The sequence below is a fragment of the Syzygium oleosum genome, unplaced genomic scaffold (assembly GCF_021117445.2).
Source record: "Syzygium oleosum isolate NSW1041296 unplaced genomic scaffold, Sole_v2.1 Sole_v2.08, whole genome shotgun sequence".
Classification (NCBI taxonomy): Eukaryota; Viridiplantae; Streptophyta; class Magnoliopsida; order Myrtales; family Myrtaceae; genus Syzygium; species Syzygium oleosum.
In genome coordinates this window covers 88,581-108,322 of record NW_026607492.1, presented here as the reverse complement: position 1 = coordinate 108,322, position 19,742 = coordinate 88,581, and the positions used below count along the sequence as shown (strand labels likewise).

General features: G+C 42.7%; 3 protein-coding genes across 6 annotated transcripts; all 3 read right to left on the bottom strand.

Annotated features, from left to right (window-relative positions):
- Positions 1-1,103: 1,103 nt before the first annotated feature.
- On the bottom strand, positions 1,104-3,615 carry LOC130138775 (basic leucine zipper 23-like). Of its 2 annotated transcripts, none has more exons than XM_056313850.1 (3): positions 3,413-3,615; positions 2,127-2,959; positions 1,104-1,326 (listed from the first exon to the last, which is right to left on the bottom strand). In XM_056313850.1, exons 2-3 carry the CDS (start codon positions 2,905-2,907, stop codon positions 1,298-1,300), a joined length of 810 nt encoding a protein of 269 aa, XP_056169825.1. In that variant the 5' UTR covers positions 2,908-2,959; positions 3,413-3,615; the 3' UTR covers positions 1,104-1,297. The 2 variants fall into 2 exon arrangements, with proteins under 2 accessions (XP_056169825.1, XP_056169826.1); XM_056313851.1 differs by lacking the exon at positions 3,413-3,615 and adding an exon at positions 3,298-3,409.
- A 1,051-nt stretch (positions 3,616-4,666) lies between these two features.
- Positions 4,667-8,327, bottom strand: LOC130138858 (protein kinase STUNTED-like). Of its 3 annotated transcripts, XM_056314189.1 has the most exons (11): positions 8,044-8,327; positions 7,501-7,758; positions 7,316-7,389; positions 7,115-7,233; positions 6,897-7,012; positions 6,265-6,819; positions 5,920-6,171; positions 5,672-5,835; positions 5,357-5,584; positions 5,132-5,281; positions 4,667-5,015 (listed from the first exon to the last, which is right to left on the bottom strand). In XM_056314189.1, the coding sequence occupies exons 2-11, from the start codon at positions 7,646-7,648 to the stop codon at positions 4,758-4,760; spliced, it is 2,064 nt and encodes a 687-aa protein (XP_056170164.1). In that variant the 5' UTR covers positions 7,649-7,758; positions 8,044-8,327; the 3' UTR covers positions 4,667-4,757. The 3 variants fall into 3 exon arrangements, with proteins under 3 accessions (XP_056170164.1, XP_056170165.1, XP_056170166.1); XM_056314190.1 differs by lacking the exon at positions 8,044-8,327 and having other exon boundaries at positions 7,501-8,021; XM_056314191.1 differs by lacking the exons at positions 7,316-7,389; positions 7,501-7,758; positions 8,044-8,327 and having other exon boundaries at positions 7,125-7,152.
- A 5,387-nt stretch (positions 8,328-13,714) lies between these two features.
- On the bottom strand, positions 13,715-17,772 carry LOC115672732 (rac-like GTP-binding protein 5). The gene is made up of 7 exons (XM_030594650.2): positions 17,399-17,772; positions 15,891-15,978; positions 15,692-15,801; positions 15,497-15,560; positions 14,489-14,553; positions 14,314-14,379; positions 13,715-14,218 (listed from the first exon to the last, which is right to left on the bottom strand). The coding sequence occupies exons 1-7, from the start codon at positions 17,495-17,497 to the stop codon at positions 14,114-14,116; spliced, it is 597 nt and encodes a 198-aa protein (XP_030450510.1). The 5' UTR covers positions 17,498-17,772; the 3' UTR covers positions 13,715-14,113.
- Positions 17,773-19,742: the final 1,970 nt, after the last annotated feature.

Sequence of the window (19,742 nt, the reverse complement as noted above, 5' to 3'; positions counted from 1 at the left end):
ACATATGATCTGCCCCAAATAGTTTTTAAGTTCGTTGCAAGCAAAGACCTAGCGTTCAGATAGTTCCTTTGTCGGACATAACCTAGTCCACTCTTTCCTGCTGTCACGCTCGGTCCACTCGACAAGCCGTACCCATTCATGAGTCATCCTCCTAGTATTTTAGTTCTATCGCCAGCTCGATCAGCCAAGCAACTGTACTGAAATCTCGGGTCGGAGTGAAATAGATACCATCTGACCCTACGACATCATCGGTGGGAACGCCAGTTTCCCTTTGCCTGTGGGTTGATGCCCATTTGTCTAATTTCAACTAACTAATGCAGGATCGTAGTCCTAGAGAACACACTTGGAATATTATATCCCCCTCCAAAATGATCTACCTACGGACCATGTTGGCTCTTGGTTATTTGTCAGATTTCAATTCAGAACGAGAACGAGCTCGAACAAGCTCCTCACCCTTCATTCGATGCATTAACGTAGCCAAAACTTTTACAGATTTCCTCGGCAAATCAGCGAATATACACCTTCACTTCTCTCGACTCTCTCTTTGCTAAAATGCCGTACTTGCACCAATGGCAGGGGCAGGTTCACCAGCTTAGCTCCATCACATAAGTTAGAAGATGAACATCATCATCATTTGCATAATGTAATATGGAAGGCAACTTCTGGAACCAAACAGATGATGTTCGTCATACAGTGCTACCGCCCCACATCTCTATCGCAAAATGCTGCTCGCAAAGATCATTCAGAAGATTCCCACGCCAGTTATGTTTCTTCAAACAAGCAAACCTAATTTCAGTCCACAGATGGAAGAGCTCGACCCCTCAAGAGTGATAGAGTTCGCTCTCCCACATTAGGAGATTAATGGTTCTTGGAACAACCCCCGTCTTCCCTAAATTTATGCATTTCAACAATCAAGAATTCATCATCAAGCATACAAAAATGAAGCGTTTCTACTAATCAGAAGCAGCACTACTTCCGCCACAGAGAAAGTGACCTTGTGACACTGAACTGCAAAAGTAATAGGTCTTAAAGCCTCATAAGAAACCAAGTTGTCCTCCATTAGAAGGTCCACTGGCTATTCATCCATCGAGGTCCAGCTTAAGTAACAGTCTAAAATGGAGCATATTAAGACATTACCCTTCGAAAACATAACTGAGCCATGCCAGCTCTTTGATCCCAAGTTCGTTGAGAGACTAAATAATAAACAATCAGACACAAGCCACCTCTGCCGCTCATGAAGACCACTTATTGAATTATAGGTCTTCTTGAAAGATGGAGGTGATTACACAAACAATTCTCATCCAGCCGTTGCTGCACGAGACCCTCCTATAATAAAAAGCAAGATGAAGTCAAATGGTAGCAAAGAAATATATTCAGCATATTTCAGAGAAATTAAATACCAGAAGACCGATGGCACAGAAGCCAACATTATTACGATCGTCTAGCAAAGAGAGAGAGACATAATCATCAAAAAGATCTTGTCCTTAATTCAACAGAACCCATCGTTCTAAACTACTACTGTGGAAGGAGAGGGTGAACTCAAGCGTAAAAGAGAAGAATGATGCGTTCACTCATCTTGGACAAATGGCGTGTGTGAAATGGAAAGCGAAAATTTTTGTCCCTCATATTCCTATGAAAATATGCAAAGTAAATTTGCAACAATGCCACAGAACATCAGCACCATGAGCATCGCACATCCGTCTGTGTAGTGCATATTAACAACAAATCTTCATCGGAGGGCAAAGAATTAACTTCAAGCCCAGACCAGAAGTTCAATTGCATAACTAAAACAGCCTAATCTGACAACAGGGAAGGCAACATTCGCGACATTTCTAAGATTAACATTCAGGAATACATACATTCGTTTCCAAAATAGATCTACAAATTGATATGGCTAACTTTAAGCGGGTATTCCAAAAAGGGGACCATCCATACTTCCAATAAAAATGCACCAACATAATTTTGTTAACCAATATGTATCTCTTGACATTCTTCTTTTTAAAACAAACAACACGACATCAGAAGACTGCAGAAAACAGAGGAGCACAAACAACATACGCAACCGGGTTGGATAATCAACAGATTATGAGCTGGTAACAAAGGCAAACAAGTGATCCAGTTTTCACCTTTTTTCTTACTTCCACCAGAAGAAGCCGCATTTGATGCTATGTTCTCGTTTCCACATCCAGGAAGTATTTTGGGCCCTGAACCGTTCTGATTTGCTAGGCATTGGAGATTCTCAAATTCACAACCACTATATCCCTGCCCATCCATGCTTGTACCATCTCCACTCTTACCCTCCGCTCTCGGATGAAGGCAATATACCTGATCGTTACACTGCATGTTACAAGGATTCACCACATAAGCACTGCCAGGCATTGCTGATCTCTGATACGGAAAAGCTCCTATCTCTCCTTCAATCCTGCCCCTTATATCCACAAGCAAACACTTCAGTCTAGCAATCTCGGCCTCCAATACAGCCTGACCCTGGAGCCTCTTCACCAATTGCTGATTCACGGCCCTCAATCTAGTGACCTCATCTTCTAACGAGGCAGCACGGGCCTTCTTCTTCTCGCGGTATTTCCTTACCGCCTCCCGATTGCCGAGCGGGCGCTTCTTCGATTTCTTCTCCGTCGACTCTGCAGTGTCATCAGTAGAAACCTTCTCCTCGCTGGCGGCGGGGACGATTTTGGTGTGCACATGAAAACACGTGTGGGTATGCGAAGAGTCCGGTCCCGGCGGATTACAAGTGTGAGTGTGGGTACAAGCATGGGTATCCCTGAAAATTTCGTCGAATAAACTATCCATCGAGCGGCAACCGGGAACTTCTCCTAAAGTCGAACTTGAGAACACGTCAGTGTTCCCAAACACTTCCTGATTCGAGAAATCGAGCTCCCCATCATCCATCTCGGAACACGAATCAGCTCGAGGAACCCCAAAATCTGACGGCGCTCGATATCTGACGACAACGGGAAGAAAAGGCGAAATTTTTCGAATTAGAACCGACAACACCAGACGCGTCGAAGGCTCACGGGAACGGCACGACCAATCAATGCCCTAGATTCCCACGATCCCAGAATACGATGAATCGGAAACAAAAAAAAAAAAATCGAACGCCCACCCCCACCACCCGCCACGCGGAGACGGCAACAAATTCAGGCGAAATCCATCAAATGCAAAGCGTCGGACGTCAAAGCAAGGACCGAATTAGACGACGAGAATCGGAAATTAGACGGAGAAGAAAACAAGGAGAAAGAAAAAACCCTAGAAAATTCGGGGAACCCTCAAAAATGGCACCTTTTCGGAGGAATCGAAACGAGCAAAATTCACAGAGGCGAGACGATTCCGGCGGCGGCGGCGGCGGAGAACGAACGAAAGAAAGGAAGAAAGAAAAACGAACGAACGAACGAACCAGAGAAGAGAGCGAACGTGCGCCGGAAGTTTCCGCCCAACCACCGCGAAAGGAATGCGCGGCGTCGCTTCCGGGGTCCCCTTTTTGGAGAATTTGGGCAGTGCGTGGTGCGTGCGAGCGAGCGAGCGACAGAGATCAAAAGAGACGCAGGAAAAGTCTGACAGTGTGAAGAGGTGTCTCGTCACGATATGTGCGGGCAGCAGCGATATTCCCCCCTCCCACGCCCCCACCCCCCTACCCTTTTATGCGAGCGATTAATATGGTGGCGCGGAAAAAACTGTACTCGGGCCAAATCGACAATTATGAAATTTTGGACCGATCCTGGACCCTTCAAAGTTGGAATTTTGCGGCGAAAAATTGACAGTTTCTTATTAAATTGTTTTGAGACCCGGATCCAAGTAAATCGAGATCTGCTCTATCTATTTATGGCCTTTTCTTTTCTGGGTCTCCTCTCCATCGCTCATTTGGGTTCCCCATCTCTCTTTCTCTCTCTCTCTCTCTCTTCCTTTTTTTTCTCCATGCTTGAGATTTTCTTTTGACCGCGGCCGGCACGTGTTCTGTTCTTATCTTATGCTCGACGAATTTGAGCTCCAAGAAGGGTGAATTGTCATCTTTTTCATGGTCCTCTCGGTCCCCTCTCTCTCTCTCTCTCTCTCTCTCTCTCTCTCTCTCTCTCTCTCTCTCTATCTCTGATACGAATTTTTTATCCTCGAAACCAGAAATGGCCGTTTGATACCCGCTCCAGCGACGGTAATGGCTGCTGCCATCATATTTGTAATCATTCGATGATGACCGATGAGTTGACCCCCGAGCAACAGGTCGCTCAAAACTATTCCGTTTGACATTCTCGGGGGAGCAAAAGTCAAATCGATTCCCGAGGTTTTTTTGAGTTCCCTTGGGATCCTTTTCAGACAGTATAGTTCTCCTCTTCGTTTGCCCTGCGTCGTCTCTCCTTTTTTTATGGCTTCATCCATCCGGGTGACCATGTCTTAAACTGAAGTGTTCGAGGAAATGCGCATTCTGTTCTGGGCCAACACCGCATTCTGTGCTGGGCTGACACTGTTTATCATTAGATATACGTAGGTTGACTGACCCATCAGTATAAAACTAGAAAGATGATCTCGTGCACATTTTGTTTTGATCCGCTGAATGGATCCTCCAGTCATTTTAAGCTGCTGGGCCTCCCTAACTGGAGGCATAATGTTTGAGCTTTTATTCAGTTGGGGACATTCGAAATCCATCGGGACATGGACATTGCCAGAATTGATTTACACTATAATGAACATCCATGAGTTTACTTACACCAGGGATTTTTTTTTCCTATTGTAACAGTGTACATAATAAGTCAATCGAAGCTCGATGATCGGCTCCATCTTCCCTTCATGTATTCATCCACTGAAATGCTGTTGCGCTGTTCCGTGCTGCTGAACGATGTATAATCATCAAAAACATCCAGCAAGGCGAGGCTCAGGTGCAACTCCGCACTTGAATTCGGATAAACTTCATCGTCGTTGCCATCCGAAATTTCGGAATCCACCCAATGACTGGTTTTAGAGTCTAGCCACTCGTCAGCATTAATGTCCCCGTTTAGGATCTTCAGAATCTGAAAACGCAAATAAGGCTCACGATTCATTCAAGGGAACTGTTTCGAATCCACTAATAAACATGATATGCGCCGGTATCTCGAAAGGCATCGCCCAAATGTAATTTTTCTTTTACCTGGTTCATGTTAGGGCGAAGCCTAGCTGACCGTGTGATGCAAAGTCTAGCTGCAAGAACCATTCTTTGCGTTTGAACCTCGTCCACGTGTCCACCGAGATCTGGGTCCAGAATGCTTCTTGAATCCCCGCTCTCTATGATGGGCTTTGCCTAAAGTTGCAAAATTTGGGTGTTCATTCAAAATACCAATGCAGTGTGAGAATATGCATAAGGAAGGCTTCTTACCCACATGACCAAACTTTCTTGTCCCTTGGGGGCGTCGGAACTTATCGGTTTTCTTCCTGATAAGAGTTCGAGCAACACCACACCAAAAGCATAGACATCAACCTTATCACTCAATTTGCCATACATGAAGTATTCCGGTGCAAGATACCCAAATGTTCCAACTACATCGACTTTGGTCAGAAAAGCTGAAGCTGGCGGTCCCCATATTGCAAGCCCGAAATCAGACAACTGCCACAGAAAGAAACATCAGTCATTTATTGCAAAATTTTATTTGCTTCAACATCCTAGCTAATCTTACACGAGCTGTAAGCATACCTGCGGCTCAAACTCATTCGTGAGAAGAATGTTCGATGTCTTGACATCTCTATGAATAACGGGCCGAGCACATTCGTTGTGCAAATAATTTAAGGCTTCTGCAACTCCCGAGGCAATGTTATACCTTACAGCCCACGACAGTGCATGCTTGTTTCTTCCATCACCTGCATCGCATGCTAATGTCGTCTCAGCACAGAAGCAAATTGAGATGAAATAAACAAGGGTGTTATTCTCACCGAAGGCATTACCGTGTAGGTTTTCCTCCAGGCTCCCCCGGGAAAGGAAATTATAAACGGATATTAAACTGTTACGTTGGACACTGATTCCACGAAGGGGTGTGATGTTTTTTTGCTTCATCGAGGAGATAATGTCCATCTCCAGCAAAAAATCTTTCGAATTTGCTTTGACTGATGACTTCAAGACCTTTACTGCCACTGTTGTGCCATCTGGAAAAATGCCTTTATATACACAGTTCGAGCCGCCTTTTCCAATCAGATGCTCTGCTTGAAAGGAAAAAAGAGATGAGGAGTGGATCTTGCTTGCAATGGAAACTGGAGACAAAAAACTAAATCCAATAGAATGAAAAGGCGAACCTGATGAGAAATGCAAAGTCGAGTCTCTAAGGGCATCATAATCAAACAATTCACAATCTGACGATTTTGTTCTCAACAAAAGCTCTATCTGTTTCAGTAGCTTGCTTGCCTTTGATGAAGTACTTTTATGGCTTCCATCCACAGTCTCGGTATGATATTTCGGTGGTGGGCTCTCTCTAGTATCAGGGTGTAGAGAGTTCAGGTAGAGAGACCTATCTGGCAGGCTCATGACCCACTGAACAACAGAAACGCTCCTTCCGTTCAGAGTCCGTGGAGGATCAGAAGTAGCTCTCCTTAGCAGGGGCCAACCGGGTCTCTGCTCCAAGTGGCTTCCAGCAAGTTCAGAAGCCGATCTCGACAGAACTATCCTATTTTCGCGTGCGACACCGATTTTCACATCTTTATAATTAGCACGCAATTCCTCTCTCCGGCTCTGAATCCTTTCCGTGGTCGAAATATCAGACTCAGCTTCGGATTCACCAAACTCAGACGAGGTTTCTTGAGTGCTGGCCTTTCCTCTTTGACACAGACTGGGTCTAGGATCTCCTCTGACTCCTGTAGTTAAACTAAATCGGATGAAGTTTGAAGTACTAAACTAAAAGGTATTGGTTTCAACAGCACTAGCAGCTAACCTGGAAGCTGAATATTGGTACACCTCCTGAAGACTATTTTCCCGTTATGGATGGCCAGCACATCAGTAGAAGACGGCAACCGCTTGGCACAATATTTGGCCGTTGAAGTATGTACCCTAAACAGATAAAATCCATTTAGAGTGACGACGAGAGGGAAAAGAAAAGATCCCAACAACTACAACTTATTGAAATGAGTTCATCGCTCAATCATATAGTACCCGAGAGCACCTTGCTTGTCTATCCCAACGAGTAGGGCCACAGCAGCATAATTCTTGGTCTCTCTCACCAGGACCTTCCTAAACGAGCTCCCTCTCAGCACCTGGCCTGTGAGATTCACCTACAGTTTAAAACAAACATTCAGCAACACACTCCTAAGCATCAAGAAAGAGTTGCAAAATTTTTACATATTAGGTCCATACCTTCTTTGCATTGCATAAACCTGCATAAACCTCCAGATAGTTATCCAACATGGACCCATCTCGTGAAGCATCATCTGGACAGCATATTGTAAGTACCCTCAACTCCAGATATTCGAGATATGAATTTAAAACTAGAATTTCACTCGCTAACATAATACTGAGAAGGCTTTGCACGATATACGAACCTCGACAAACATGGATAGCCAGTACCCTATCTCCCGGTTCAGCCACTTTCACGATAGCCCAACTCAGTAGCTCTCTGCTATGGCCGTCGAGCCGGACACCAACCAACACATACTTCTGCGTCACGGCCTTAACTGTCTCAACAGTCATCGTTCCTTCCTTCGCAATAACCTCACACCCTCGGTCTTTTTACACGGAAACACCAGAGATCTATCCTGGCGCAACAACTCTCCAAGCTCTACCACATGTCATTCGGTTCTCTGCAGCATTGAATCAGGCATGTTGACCACTCAGGACTCGTACTAGACATAAAAGAAGCCCCAAATGCCCCCACTTTCTTTACTTGTGCACTTGCAGAAAGCAACACCATCAGCGAATTTAAGCCCCACGAATCCCCAAGAAAAATTCGCGTGCCCGCATAAACACCCCAAAAAAAGAATAAGAACACAAGCCATCCCCGCACACACACACACCACTGTTATATCCGGACGAAACGGGCAGAACCCATGACGCGATAAGGGGAAGAGGACAATCGAGAATGGTACCTAAACTTTGTGGCCATCCGGGGCTCAATCCCACCATGTCCATTTTAAAATCTGCGAAATTGCCGCCAACACAACACCGGCCTACCTAACGCCACCCTCTTCTGGGCTCGTCAACGAAACTTAAAAAAAAGGGAAAGAATGGTATTCAAAGCAAGACAGGGAGAGGATGTGACATCAATCCGATGAACCGTGAAGAAATGCCGGGCCGTGTGGGGAAGAGTTTCGCACGGCTAAGCAAACGGGTTCTTGTCTGCTTTCGTTTGAACGTTTGAAGAGACGAGAGGGGAAACTCCGAGGTCAAAATCCTTGGGGAGGAAAGTGTCGGCGACGCAAAAGGAATTTTACCATGGAAAGAAAAGCGTGCGCTGCCTTGTCGTTTGGGCCATTGGGAAAGAGAGAGAGAGAGAGAGAGAGAGACGCGGACGTGTTTTAGTGGAGCAGTTTAACTTCGTTGGAGTCCCCGTCAACGGGAAACCGGCACTTTTCGCGGGAAACCCCTGATGTCCGGTCATTTTGCGGGGGGCCGATGCGGTGGGCCGAGGGAGCTTGCCACCGGCTATTGCGGGTCGACCGACAGGAGGCCCCTTCTCGTTGCATGCGATATTGAAAGAGAAAAGCTCTTCAGTCAACGCCGGGTTGATTGACTTACGGGCGATCATGTTAGGACCAGAAGCAACGATAATAATAAAACGAGGATAATTAGGGGTTTCATGATGAGTAAAATACTAATGACTAGATGAGACGCAAAGTGGTTCGATTCGATATACCCAATTTTAGTCCACGAGTCATGTACTTGAGATTTTCGACGGATTTGATGGCGGCGACAAGGTGCACGCAACGGGTTCGCTAGCAACCGTGATAATGATTGAAATGACATGAATTATCATAATTGATTGTGACATATCGATAACGAAACTTATAATCCGACCAAGTCGCGGTAGAATTAATCTGCGGAATCAACACGCTAGCAACAGTATCTTTTCATTGATTCGTATGGGAGTCTAGATTGAAGCCACACTTTTTTCTATGTAAAAATAGTTGCTATGGTCATGATTAGCGTGCTAATTATCTAGCTATAGGACAAGAACCTTTGGATTGCCAATCTCGTGCGAATCCGATACTATATTTCGTTCGTACGTAGAGGCATATGCATTATGCCGGCGAGAAAACACATTTCGATCATTTCTAAGAACAACTAAATCGTTTGTCCACTAACCGATCAGCCAATCGAATTTTTTTTTTTTGGGTCGAAATGGGCCAATCAATTGAAAAGATCGAGTTTCCTGATTGTTCGACGTCACGAGTTTTCGGATACTTGGGCTAGGAATACGTAGCCGTAGACAAGTCGTAGCTTGCTCAACTTCCTCGAGAGGGACACGTAGAGTAGAGATGCCCTACGTTGTCCGAAAAGAGGTAATGTGATTGATCCTGGCTTTTAACATTGAATAATTAGTTGGTGCACCGGGAATTAACGAGGAAAATCATTCTCAATCAGGCTTAATTTCGACCCCTCGCCAACCAAATTAAGCGAAAGAAGATCAACCGTACGAGGGTTCATCGTTATCGCCCGGTCATGCGAATCATCATCGTAGATCCACGCGCATAAAAGATATGCACAAATTGTTTAGGACGTCACAATCGCATGACCAAAAAGTTATTGATTCCCCTAGACATTTCTTTCCCCCCTTAGGCCAAAAATAATTTAATTCCTTCTTATGTACTAAAGTTAATTTAATGAATATATTCGCATGTTTTATTTTTATTCGTTTTCCTTTTATTCCAAGGTAAGGAGTGGTCCAAAAAGCAAAAAGCAGCCACGGACTGACCTGTCTTTCATCCTCTTATTGGAAGGCATGGATCATTGGGATCGTGATCGCTCCAAAGTTAAGAATATTCAAAGCGTGTCAGCCTCTAATTATTCTTTAAATAAAAAAAATCTCTAATTATTCTGTTAAAATATTCTATTGATCTTCGGGTCAAAAATGGAATTTCCGGGTAATTTCAACTTCCCCGTTTTTGACCACCTCCCAATAAAAAAGAAGGGTTAAATTGGACTCTCGAGTAGTCCATGAAACGAATCTAGAATTATTAAGAAATGTTGAAGATGTTGATTGCTCGTTAGTGTGGGGCATAATTGACCGGACTCTAATAATGCTAAGGAAGTACCCCGTGTTTTATTGCTCCGTCCTAGGATTTTACGATGGAGGAATTTGCCGAGCTTTTGTCTTGAACCCGTGATTTAGCATTTTGAGATAAATGATCCCTGAACTTTGATTATATGTGCAATGTGATTCATGAAATTTTAATTTATTTAATATTGTCACTGAAATTTATCTCAATATACAATGTGATCCATAAACTTTGAATTTGTTCAATGCGGTCTCTAAATATTTGGTACATGTTCAATTTAGTCCCCTTCTACATTGAACATTTTTGTATAATACAAATTAAAAATTTTGGGAATCATATTATATATTGGAGTAAAGTTCAAAGATCATCTGTGTCGTTTTTCCTAGCATATTATAGCATTGTCTACAATCAAAGGTTCTTGTCTATGGACATAGGTGAGATCTTTTGCATCAGCAAAATCTACCGACGCATCAGTTGTGGATTGTGGCGGGACACTTGGCCAAGGGATGACATGTGATCACTGTTCGAGTTCTTGCGAGGCCAAAGGACGCTGAGATCACTGGAAACCAAGCTTTTTCGATGCAAACAGAATAAAGAGAGGAAAAAGGAAGAATACCCATCTTATCTAAAGTTGCCACTTTCAAGAAAAAAATGCAGGGAAAACGAGAGGAGCTGATGAGTCCTTTCCGTTTTAAATTTCAAAGACGAGAAGGAACCTTTGGGTGGGAAGGCGAATGAGTGGCCTACCACACTCTACTCTTTTTTTTCTCTACAAAAATTATTCACGTCAGAGCCGGTCATATCATGTAGGATGACCGACTCCAATTTTCGGCCAATTTTTGTTAATCGTTAAAAGGTTTAAGGTTTAAGGTTTAAGACTGAATTGACACGATTGAAGGAGTTGAGACTGAATTGGATCGCCGTACAATAGGTTTATGACTTTTTTGGACAATCATGCTTATCATGTAATTATGCATGCACATGTAAAATGGAAGTAGGTCTCACTCGCTCGCTCACTCCGATCTACTTGTCATGGAGTGAGGAATCGCATCTCTCTTGGATGCGTTTGGGGGCCATCGCTTCGTTTGGCCAACGACAGCAATCATCATCAGCCTCTGGTCCTCTCTTTGGAAAGATGATCATATCTGCACTCCATTGCACTTTCAATTGCTTATACATCAATGATTGAAGTGAAGTAGCGTTTGGTCCTCGTAAAACTCTTTGGTCACATTTTTCAAGCTGCACAATTGTTGACATACCAACCACTCTGATTCAGTTGGTGACTCACAAATCTAAACTGCCTCTTGGGAGAAACTGCTGACTGGGGCCCTGCTGACATTGCAGATAGCGATGTAGATTTTGATGCAGGAGACGCTCTCATTCATACATTTGAAACGTTGATCGCCCCCAATTAGAGGAAGTCCACTGTCCAGACTCGTTTGAATTTCAGATACATAAAGTTTTCATCTCCTTTTTCTGACTCGTAATTGTCATATTGGAATGTCGATTGATTCATTTCATTGCATCGGCAATGTGCTTAGACACGACGCGACGAGTTTCTTTCACAGGCGACGGCGGAGGAATTGAAGTCCTCCAAATTTCGTGCGGATGGTCTTTCGAAGAGGGAGTGGAGATCTTTCTTTATGCTTAATCACTTTCACTCCAATTGTTTGGTGCAAGAAAGCTTCCAAAAGTTTTTAGACACGAAGCATGTACTCTCATCATTAATCCTTGAACTGTAGAGTTTTGTGATCTGCACTGGTGCATGTTGCTCGGAATATTATGATAGGTGGACGGCCAAGCACATCTATCTTCCCACTCAGTTCTATATACTCAGACTTGAAGGTACTGGGATGAAGTAACTCAAGATTACAGACACAATCCTTCGTGACAAGACAGATTCATGGCCACAAAATAGCCTGTGCGGTGCCTGATGAGCCGAAAATATCATACCAGCCTTCCTTTTATAGCTATTCTTAAAAACAATATAACGAATAACATCCTCATATCGGATCGTACTATGCCCAATTTAGCTTGGACATCTAATCTCTCAAGCAAGACACACAGAACACTTGGGCACAACAACTGATTTCGGCCTGCCATGGCTTCATCAGAAGAGTGACATTAGCTCCCAACCAGTTTGTGTACGTCAGGCCAATCCCGCCTTCAGAGCTCCTCAAAGTTATAACCATTATATTATAGAACTCCTAGCACACGCCCTAACGCCACTCCTGCGAATAAGTTGTATCGTTCATTCTAAATCACTCACTCTTCACTCCAACGCCACTAGCTCTACTCACAAGGGTATGCGTATACGGGAGAATTCTTGCATCACTCCAATCTATGACATTCTCCCTCACTCAATTCCACAATGTCCTCGTTGCGGGTTATTCTGTCGTTTCCCTGCATTCTTCAACCATTAACATCCTACCTTGGGTACATAGAATGCTCGCCCAACAGAACAGGACACTGCACTCCATTGGTGGCTCCCCGATCAAAATTGTTCGGGTATCTTCGGTCTCTTGTGCTTTTCTTGACAAGTGTGGCATTTGGAACCAACTACGCTTTTTGTAGTACCCTCTTTCGCCTACTAAGCTTCTCTTGATCTCAGTAAACCAATGGAGGTTTCTCTCCTTGTTAAAAACGTGGTAGCAGACCTATCTTGAGATGGGATGTTTTCCCTATTCAGTGAGCAACATTATCATCCTAGAAGCAAGTCAAGAGCTGCACTTTGTCAGCCCTCACATGTGCCCCCATTGTGCCACGTACCATTCATGCCATGTTGGATGATCGGCGTCTATGTCAGTGATTTCCAACCAAATAGACTATATTGATAAATCGTAAAAAGGTTTAGGACTCAATTGGTACAGTCGAAAAGTTTAAGACTAAATTGGTATAAGTACAATAGGTTTATGACTTTCTTGGTACTTTTCCTGAGATCTAGTAGACTCATATGCACCCGATTCATGCAAATATTGCTCCTTGGTAGGCTTGGGATGCATTTCATGAATGGCCTCGGGCTCATGCTTGACCATTACGAGGCGCGGCTGAAGCCCCGTCCAGGCCCCGTCCATCAGTATCAACGAATCGTTATAGCCAATGACTTGGACCGTTCATTTAACGTGAAGTTCTTGACAGGTGATTGTGCGCGGGCGGGGGAATGCCCGGGCACCAAGCGGCAAGAGATAAGGACTTGGATCAACATGTTTGCATGACTTGGTGTTTAAGGTTGAGGTTGATAGAACGAGATTGACATGTCTGCCCAGTGTTTGGCCAACGGTTGAACATCTTTCAGTGATATGCACAGTGCCTGTGATTGAGCGAACATATGCAGAACCTGTATCACAGCTCATTCTTTCGAAGCCATCCAACAATTGCATCTTTTCCGAACCATTCCTTTAATAAATTAAAGCTAAGAGAAAATGAATGAAACCAGACTAATGCTGCAAAATTAGATGAAATGAAGAGGGCTAGTCTTGCATACATGGCCATGGGCAATGACAGAGAGCACAATTTTAACCATATGAAGAGAAAAAAAGACGGGAACAAGTTGATCATTAGGTCTTAGCAATCTGGGTAAAGTAGATTACACAATGCGTCGAGTTTCACAATAGTTGTCTAGTGCAGTAGGAGATCGAATTACATAACCACATATATGACCATGCCTTAACAATCTGGGAAACAGTAATTTTACGCAATGTGAAACACGAGCTAAACATGTGCGGGTTACAGAACATGTAACCAAACTAATATACAGTCCACATCATAAAACTAACAACCATTAAACGAACAAGTTCAGCGCCTATGGCAGACATATATCTTTATCTGGTTGTCAGTGGAGATTCCTAACTGTAGCCATCTTGCTTCTTCAAATTTTGGTCGAAAAACTTACTAATTTCTTCAGGATCGTAGCTTTGATTTTTTTCGATTTTCTTCGAGATCATAGTATAGAGCATGCCTTCTGAGACTTTCTCTTCTTCTTCTTCCTCTGCTTCGGTGGTTGGAGAACCACCTTAATGGCAGCATCAAAGACAGCTTTCACATTCTGTAATTATAAACAAGAAAACAAGAGAACTAAGAGAAATGGGTATTGAAAGTTCTGTTCCGATCATCCAAATAACGGGGAAAATATCTAAAAACCTGCTGAGTCTTTGAACTACACTCAATATAAGCAGCAGCTCCAATAAGCTTCTTTAGTTCCTCACCCTACCAAAACGGGAACATTAACAGCTCCATTTTAGTGGTGGGACACCAACCAAGACTGACGAGGAGGATAAAAATGGGTAATATTTAACAACAAAGAATGATCACCCACCTGTGCTGTGGTAATGGGAACTGCACCAGGATGGTCTATGAAGAACTGCTTGTCATCTCGAAGATCTGCAAGAAGTGAAATATAGTTGTCATAAGATCAAATTCCAGTTCATGATTCATGGGGTCACAAGAGATAATATCAGTTAAGTAGGTCTATGAATTAGTATCCCTAGACAGAAATCAATAATGCTTGGACCGCGGACACAACAAGAAAGCACCTTTTCCTGCCTAATCGTGACATTTCATTTCAATATTATGCTAAAATAAGTATGGACGTAGACACATTGTTCCTGCAAAGCTGGAAACACAGCGATAGAAATCAATGTGATATCTGAAAAAAGTCTCGCTCACAGATCGGGTCACTACCTTGTTTGTCTCCTCATAGAAATCAATTTTCACACTCTATGACTGGGCCGATATGCAGTTTACAAGCGGAGAGGAGTGCTAATGTATAAGAAATTAAACATTTGCATCTCCATGTAGTTTAGCATATGGTAAAACACCAGGGATATAGATGGAATAGATCTTCGAAGAAAAATTTGATTCACATCTGCAAATTATTATTACAAATTAAATATCTAAACTCTCCTATAAAAGGAGCAGGGAAGACAAGAAAATTTTTTTTGTTCACAATGTCAATTCAAGTCACATGCCAGCCCGTACGAAAACAGGTAATTTTGTTCTCCATGTCAATTCCAGTAGCCAGGGAACTATCTTGTCCTTTTCCTCTTATACAGGCTTTTTTGCAAGGGAATTATTTGCAGTAGAAGCCTTAATAGAATGAAACGATTGTCATACAAAAGAACATTATCTACATGTCCTATCACACAAGTCGAGAGCACCGCAAAATCATTACTTAGGCCATTAGTAAAATAAGCAATGTATCTGAGAAGCAGACAGAAACTTCTCCCCGTGAAAGTTGATCAGAGACCAACAGCCTTAAGTCGGAACAGATATGCTTTGCTAAAACGTGAGAACAAAGCAAGGTAATCCAGTTGTAGACACTAACCAAGTTTTGTACCAACGAGAATAATTGGAACGCCAGGTGCATAGTGCCGCAACTCAGGAATCCACTAAACATCCAAACAGAAAAGGAAAAAGAAAAAGTTTTCATCAAGAGTCTGAGGAACCAGCAACGGGATATTATGTGTTGGCTGAAAGAATACTGAAAAGGTAAAACAGATATCAAATCGATACGACTCACCTTTTTGGCAACATTTTCATAGCTGGCCTTGCTAATGAGAGAGAAAGCGAGCAGGAAAACATCAGCCCCACGGTAGCTAAGAGGTCTTAGCCTATTATAGTCTTCCTGTCCTGTTTTATTAGAATTAAAGTGTTATACCAACCCAAAAGAAAACTCTAGCAAGATAGAGGAGGATTCATCTGAAATCAAGAGAATGTACCGGCTGTATCCCACAAACCCAGATTAACAGTGCTTCCATCCACTACAACATTTGCACTGAAATTGTCGAACACAGTTGGTACATAGTCCTGTCCCAAAAATAAATAGCAATGGCCACAATAATTATCTTTCCAATGACCCATCAGAATGACAAGGCACTGAAGAGGTTATCAAAAGATGTGTTCCCTCAGTTTGGTTCATGGAAACTGATATCATAACACGAGATGACAATTTCCCATATCTCATGCCAGACAGAGAATTAATGTCACATCCAGCCGCACAGATTGGATGGTCCCATGGAAGAGCATTTCAGAGACAAGAAATGCTATCTCAATTTGCTACAGCATATCCAATTGTCTCATGGAAAGATTAAACAGTGGTCTGAAGCTTTGCAACAATAATGGACTGCAAACATTAAAAGATAACTAGGTACCACTTCTTTCTTTTAAAGCAAAGTTAACAAGCTGAAGTTGTTCCTAATACTGAGAATAAAAACGAATTTTGGCCACTTTCAGCACCACATTCCCAAATTCAACTTCAAAGATTTTCTATTGTTCTTCACCTCATCCCACAACTAAGAACAAAAAGGAAGTTGTGTACTCCAAGGCACTGAAAAGAATTTAAATTGCTATCTACAGCAAACCCCGAAGATACCCATATAGTCCCTTGACACAGCTTTAAATCAAAAGAATATCTCACCTTTCACCGAATACCAAAACTTAACTTTGGAAACCACTTTGTACCATCAGAGATTTTCCTCGTCTTTCTATTTACGAAAATATCATTTTCTTTTAAAAAATGCCCATCCCCAAATCCTGAATTCTCACAACCCTCAAAATACTCAAAATCAGCTAAAAACCAAACCACCCAAACCCTAAGCAAGATCCTAAAATGAGTTTGCAAGGAGAGCCAATTTGATCTTTTCAATGTGGGGTTTTGTTAAAGATATGTAAATGATACTTGTAAAAATAGAGGTATGTCCATTGGGTCTAAAGTTAGCTATGTTTTTCGTATTTTGCCTTGCATTTCACAAACCCATTACAAAAAGGTTTTGAAGCAGAGTATTATAGGGCGCAAATTTTTCACAAACCCGTCACAAAAAGGTTGGCTTTTTCATGAACAATATGCCAAATTCAATAGGCCAGAAATCAACGTTTCATCTTCAAGAATGCTCCTCGACCAAAAAAAAAAAAAAAAAATCTTCAAGAATGCTCGACTCGATTTCAAGAACCGACCCAGAAAGCACTACCTATCTTTCTTGACTCTCTTCCTTTCTCCAGATAAGGAGTAACTCAAATTGGGCACCAATTTATTCGCACAGCAACGAAACGAACTCAAGAACCCAACTGATAAGCATTCGTTTTTGCCTCTAATTGAAAACCCAGCACAGCCCGAGTCAACCCAGTTGCTCAGAGCCCCAGAAAGAAGCCGAATTCTTCCAGCGGCCCACCATTTCCCGGGGGAAAACAAGAGGACGGGCAGGGGCTTGAAGGGAGCAAAAGGGCGTACCGTGGGGAAGGTGTTGCTGGTGTAGGAGATGAGCATGCAAGTCTTGCCGACGGCTCCGTCGCCGACGGTGACGCACTTGATGAACCTCGACGCACTCATGGTCTCTCTCCCCCCCTCCTCCTACCACGTCGGAAACGTCCCCCTGCACCGGCTAGTCTTGAGCAGAGACGGCGAAGCTCTGCGACCGCGAAACGAGGCGCATTGAAAACCGGGGGAAACGGAGCGGAAGTGGGTCGTCCGGGAAGAAAACGCACTCTGACTACCCACTACCCAGAGAGAGAGAGAGAGAGAGAGAGAGAGATTTTCTTTCTTGTTTTCTTTATAAGGGGGGCAGGATGGAGAGAGACAACTCTTGCCAGCTGCGATGAAGGATATGTTTAAGGCGAGCTCACGGTGGCAAAAGCTTTACTTGACTAGCAACACACCCTGAATCGCCTACATATATTCTCTCAAGTGGAAAAAAGCAAGAACCTTTCCAAACTCCATAGCTCCTTGTAAATCATCTCAACGAGGACGATGGATGGATGGATGGATGGATGGAAGGATGGATTATATAGATTTACATCATGTGAGTAGTTTAATCATGTGTGATTATGTATAGTCGATAATTTTTTGATGATGTTGAGTTGTATGATTTTATAGATCATGTAATAATTTCTCGCCGTCGAGAGACTTGGAGAACTGTTTCATTTTCGAAAGAATTTTTGCAACACAAACACGAAAAATAACCCATGGGTCGGGGAAAAGTTCCTTTGTTTGATTGTTCAGCAAGTGTTCCGGGGTCACTCTTCAGCAAAATTCATTTTTTGATGAGTAAAAGAATGGAAAGAGGCTACGGCATAATAATACAAGTTTCACATCCGTGACGAAATGCTTAATTTGAGCCACATTTACGATTTATTAGAACAAACGTGTCGTCATGCCTACTATAATGCCAGTCGATGTAAAGCTGCAATTATCCCGTGCCCAATCAAGCCGAAGCAACACCATAGATAAATTAAGGTTTTTTTTTTATATTAAATAACAATTGAGCAAATCGAACCTGTGACAAAAGGGACTTCAAACTATATGGGAATGAACTCTACACAATTAAGTCAACTACCACGATAGTTTTTAACTCTCGCTAGCTTTGAAGCAGGAATTGCTAAGTAATTGCGGGGATGTCATGTGGCTTCAAATCCGTTCTTGGTTCTTGTACACATTGTCCATCACTCACATTACTATCGCAGTGATGGATGGACCGGTAGGATAAATCGATTGTCTTAGAACAAGGTCACAAGATTGAAGTTGCTCGAAACAATCGTGTGTTTTGAGTTTAGGCATTGAGCATCTCAATGGGCCTATTAACAAAGGTCGCCGACCTCGAACCAATAAGTTAGGATTAACATTAGTGCCGAGCATTCTCTCTGTAGTCCACAATTCGAACCAGGAAGTTTGTGAAGTATTTCATTAGTATGTTCAAGCAAAAGGTGAGCAATGCATGTTGCCATCCCATGTTAACTTTGCTCCATGCTTGGTTAGGAGTATAGTCACTTGAAGAATCTCGCGGCATGATTCAGAATCCTTAAACGAATCAAAACTACGATCGCTCCCCGCGCAAACTGCCAGCAAAACACAACCCGATCGAGCATGTTCTCTTCGCACTCCATCTCCATGTCAGACAAAAAAATGAGCACTGAAACAGGTGCTGGTGCAACACTCGACAGTGATTGATCATGACATCATAACATGTTGATGTTTCTCAAATCTCATGCTCACCTGTGAAGAAATATTCTATCTCAATTGATCAAGATGTAGAAACGAAACAGATTGCGTTTCTTGACATACCCTAAAGTAATCGGGACAGGAGGCATGCAATGAAGTAGTGTATATATCCCAATATAGGTTGACCTAACATAACTAAAAAATCTAGCTCTAGGTACAACACCTAACAAAAGCCATTCTCTCCTTTTCTTTCCCCACCCAAAAAAAGAGAGCTTCTTGATGATTAACATAAACGAGCAAATCTTAGTTTGTTTGGATTTCGGATCACATTTCTAAATTCTCGATTAAAAGAAATCGAGGTACTATAAACGGTAACCTTTTCTTTTCTTTTTTTATATTTCAGGGGCACGGGCATGGAGAACGAGTTTCTAAAGGCTTATGGAACAATTTATAAGAAAAAATAAAACGTTTGATGGGACGTAAAATAAAAAGCACGAAATAATAAAAGAAAAAACTAAAAGTAGTTAAAGTAGGTTATGCTTCAAGATATGAATAATCAAAAGAGCCTTCCCTTAATTATTTATTCACGTTGACATAAGTGAGTGATCAAGTCCCTCTTCCTTGCATGGAGGTTCGCATC

What these genes read in the sequence shown, in the direction of transcription:
- LOC130138775 (XM_056313850.1), bottom strand. Translation starts at nt 2,907, where the DNA reads ATGGATGATGGGGAGCTCGATTTCTCGAATCAGGAAGTGTTTGGGAAC. An exon ending in TGGTGGAAGTAAGAAAAAAG is followed by an intron (nt 1,327 to 2,126) that starts GTGAAAACTGGA and finishes TTTTTATTATAG; the next exon opens with GAGGGTCTCGTGCAGCAACG.
- LOC130138858 (XM_056314189.1), bottom strand. Translation starts at nt 7,648, where the DNA reads ATGACTGTTGAGACAGTTAAGGCCGTGACGCAGAAGTATGTGTTGGTT. An exon ending in GGCTATCCATGTTTGTCGAG is followed by an intron (nt 7,390 to 7,500) that starts GTTCGTATATCG and finishes TATGCTGTCCAG; the next exon opens with ATGATGCTTCACGAGATGGG. An exon ending in GTTTATGCAATGCAAAGAAG is followed by an intron (nt 7,234 to 7,315) that starts GTATGGACCTAA and finishes TTTAAACTGTAG; the next exon opens with GTGAATCTCACAGGCCAGGT.
- LOC115672732 (XM_030594650.2), bottom strand. Translation starts at nt 17,497, where the DNA reads ATGAGTGCGTCGAGGTTCATCAAGTGCGTCACCGTCGGCGACGGAGCC. An exon ending in ATGAAAATGTTGCCAAAAAG is followed by an intron (nt 15,561 to 15,691) that starts GTGAGTCGTATC and finishes TTGGATGTTTAG; the next exon opens with TGGATTCCTGAGTTGCGGCA. An exon ending in GTAGTTCAAAGACTCAGCAG is followed by an intron (nt 14,219 to 14,313) that starts GTTTTTAGATAT and finishes TTATAATTACAG; the next exon opens with AATGTGAAAGCTGTCTTTGA.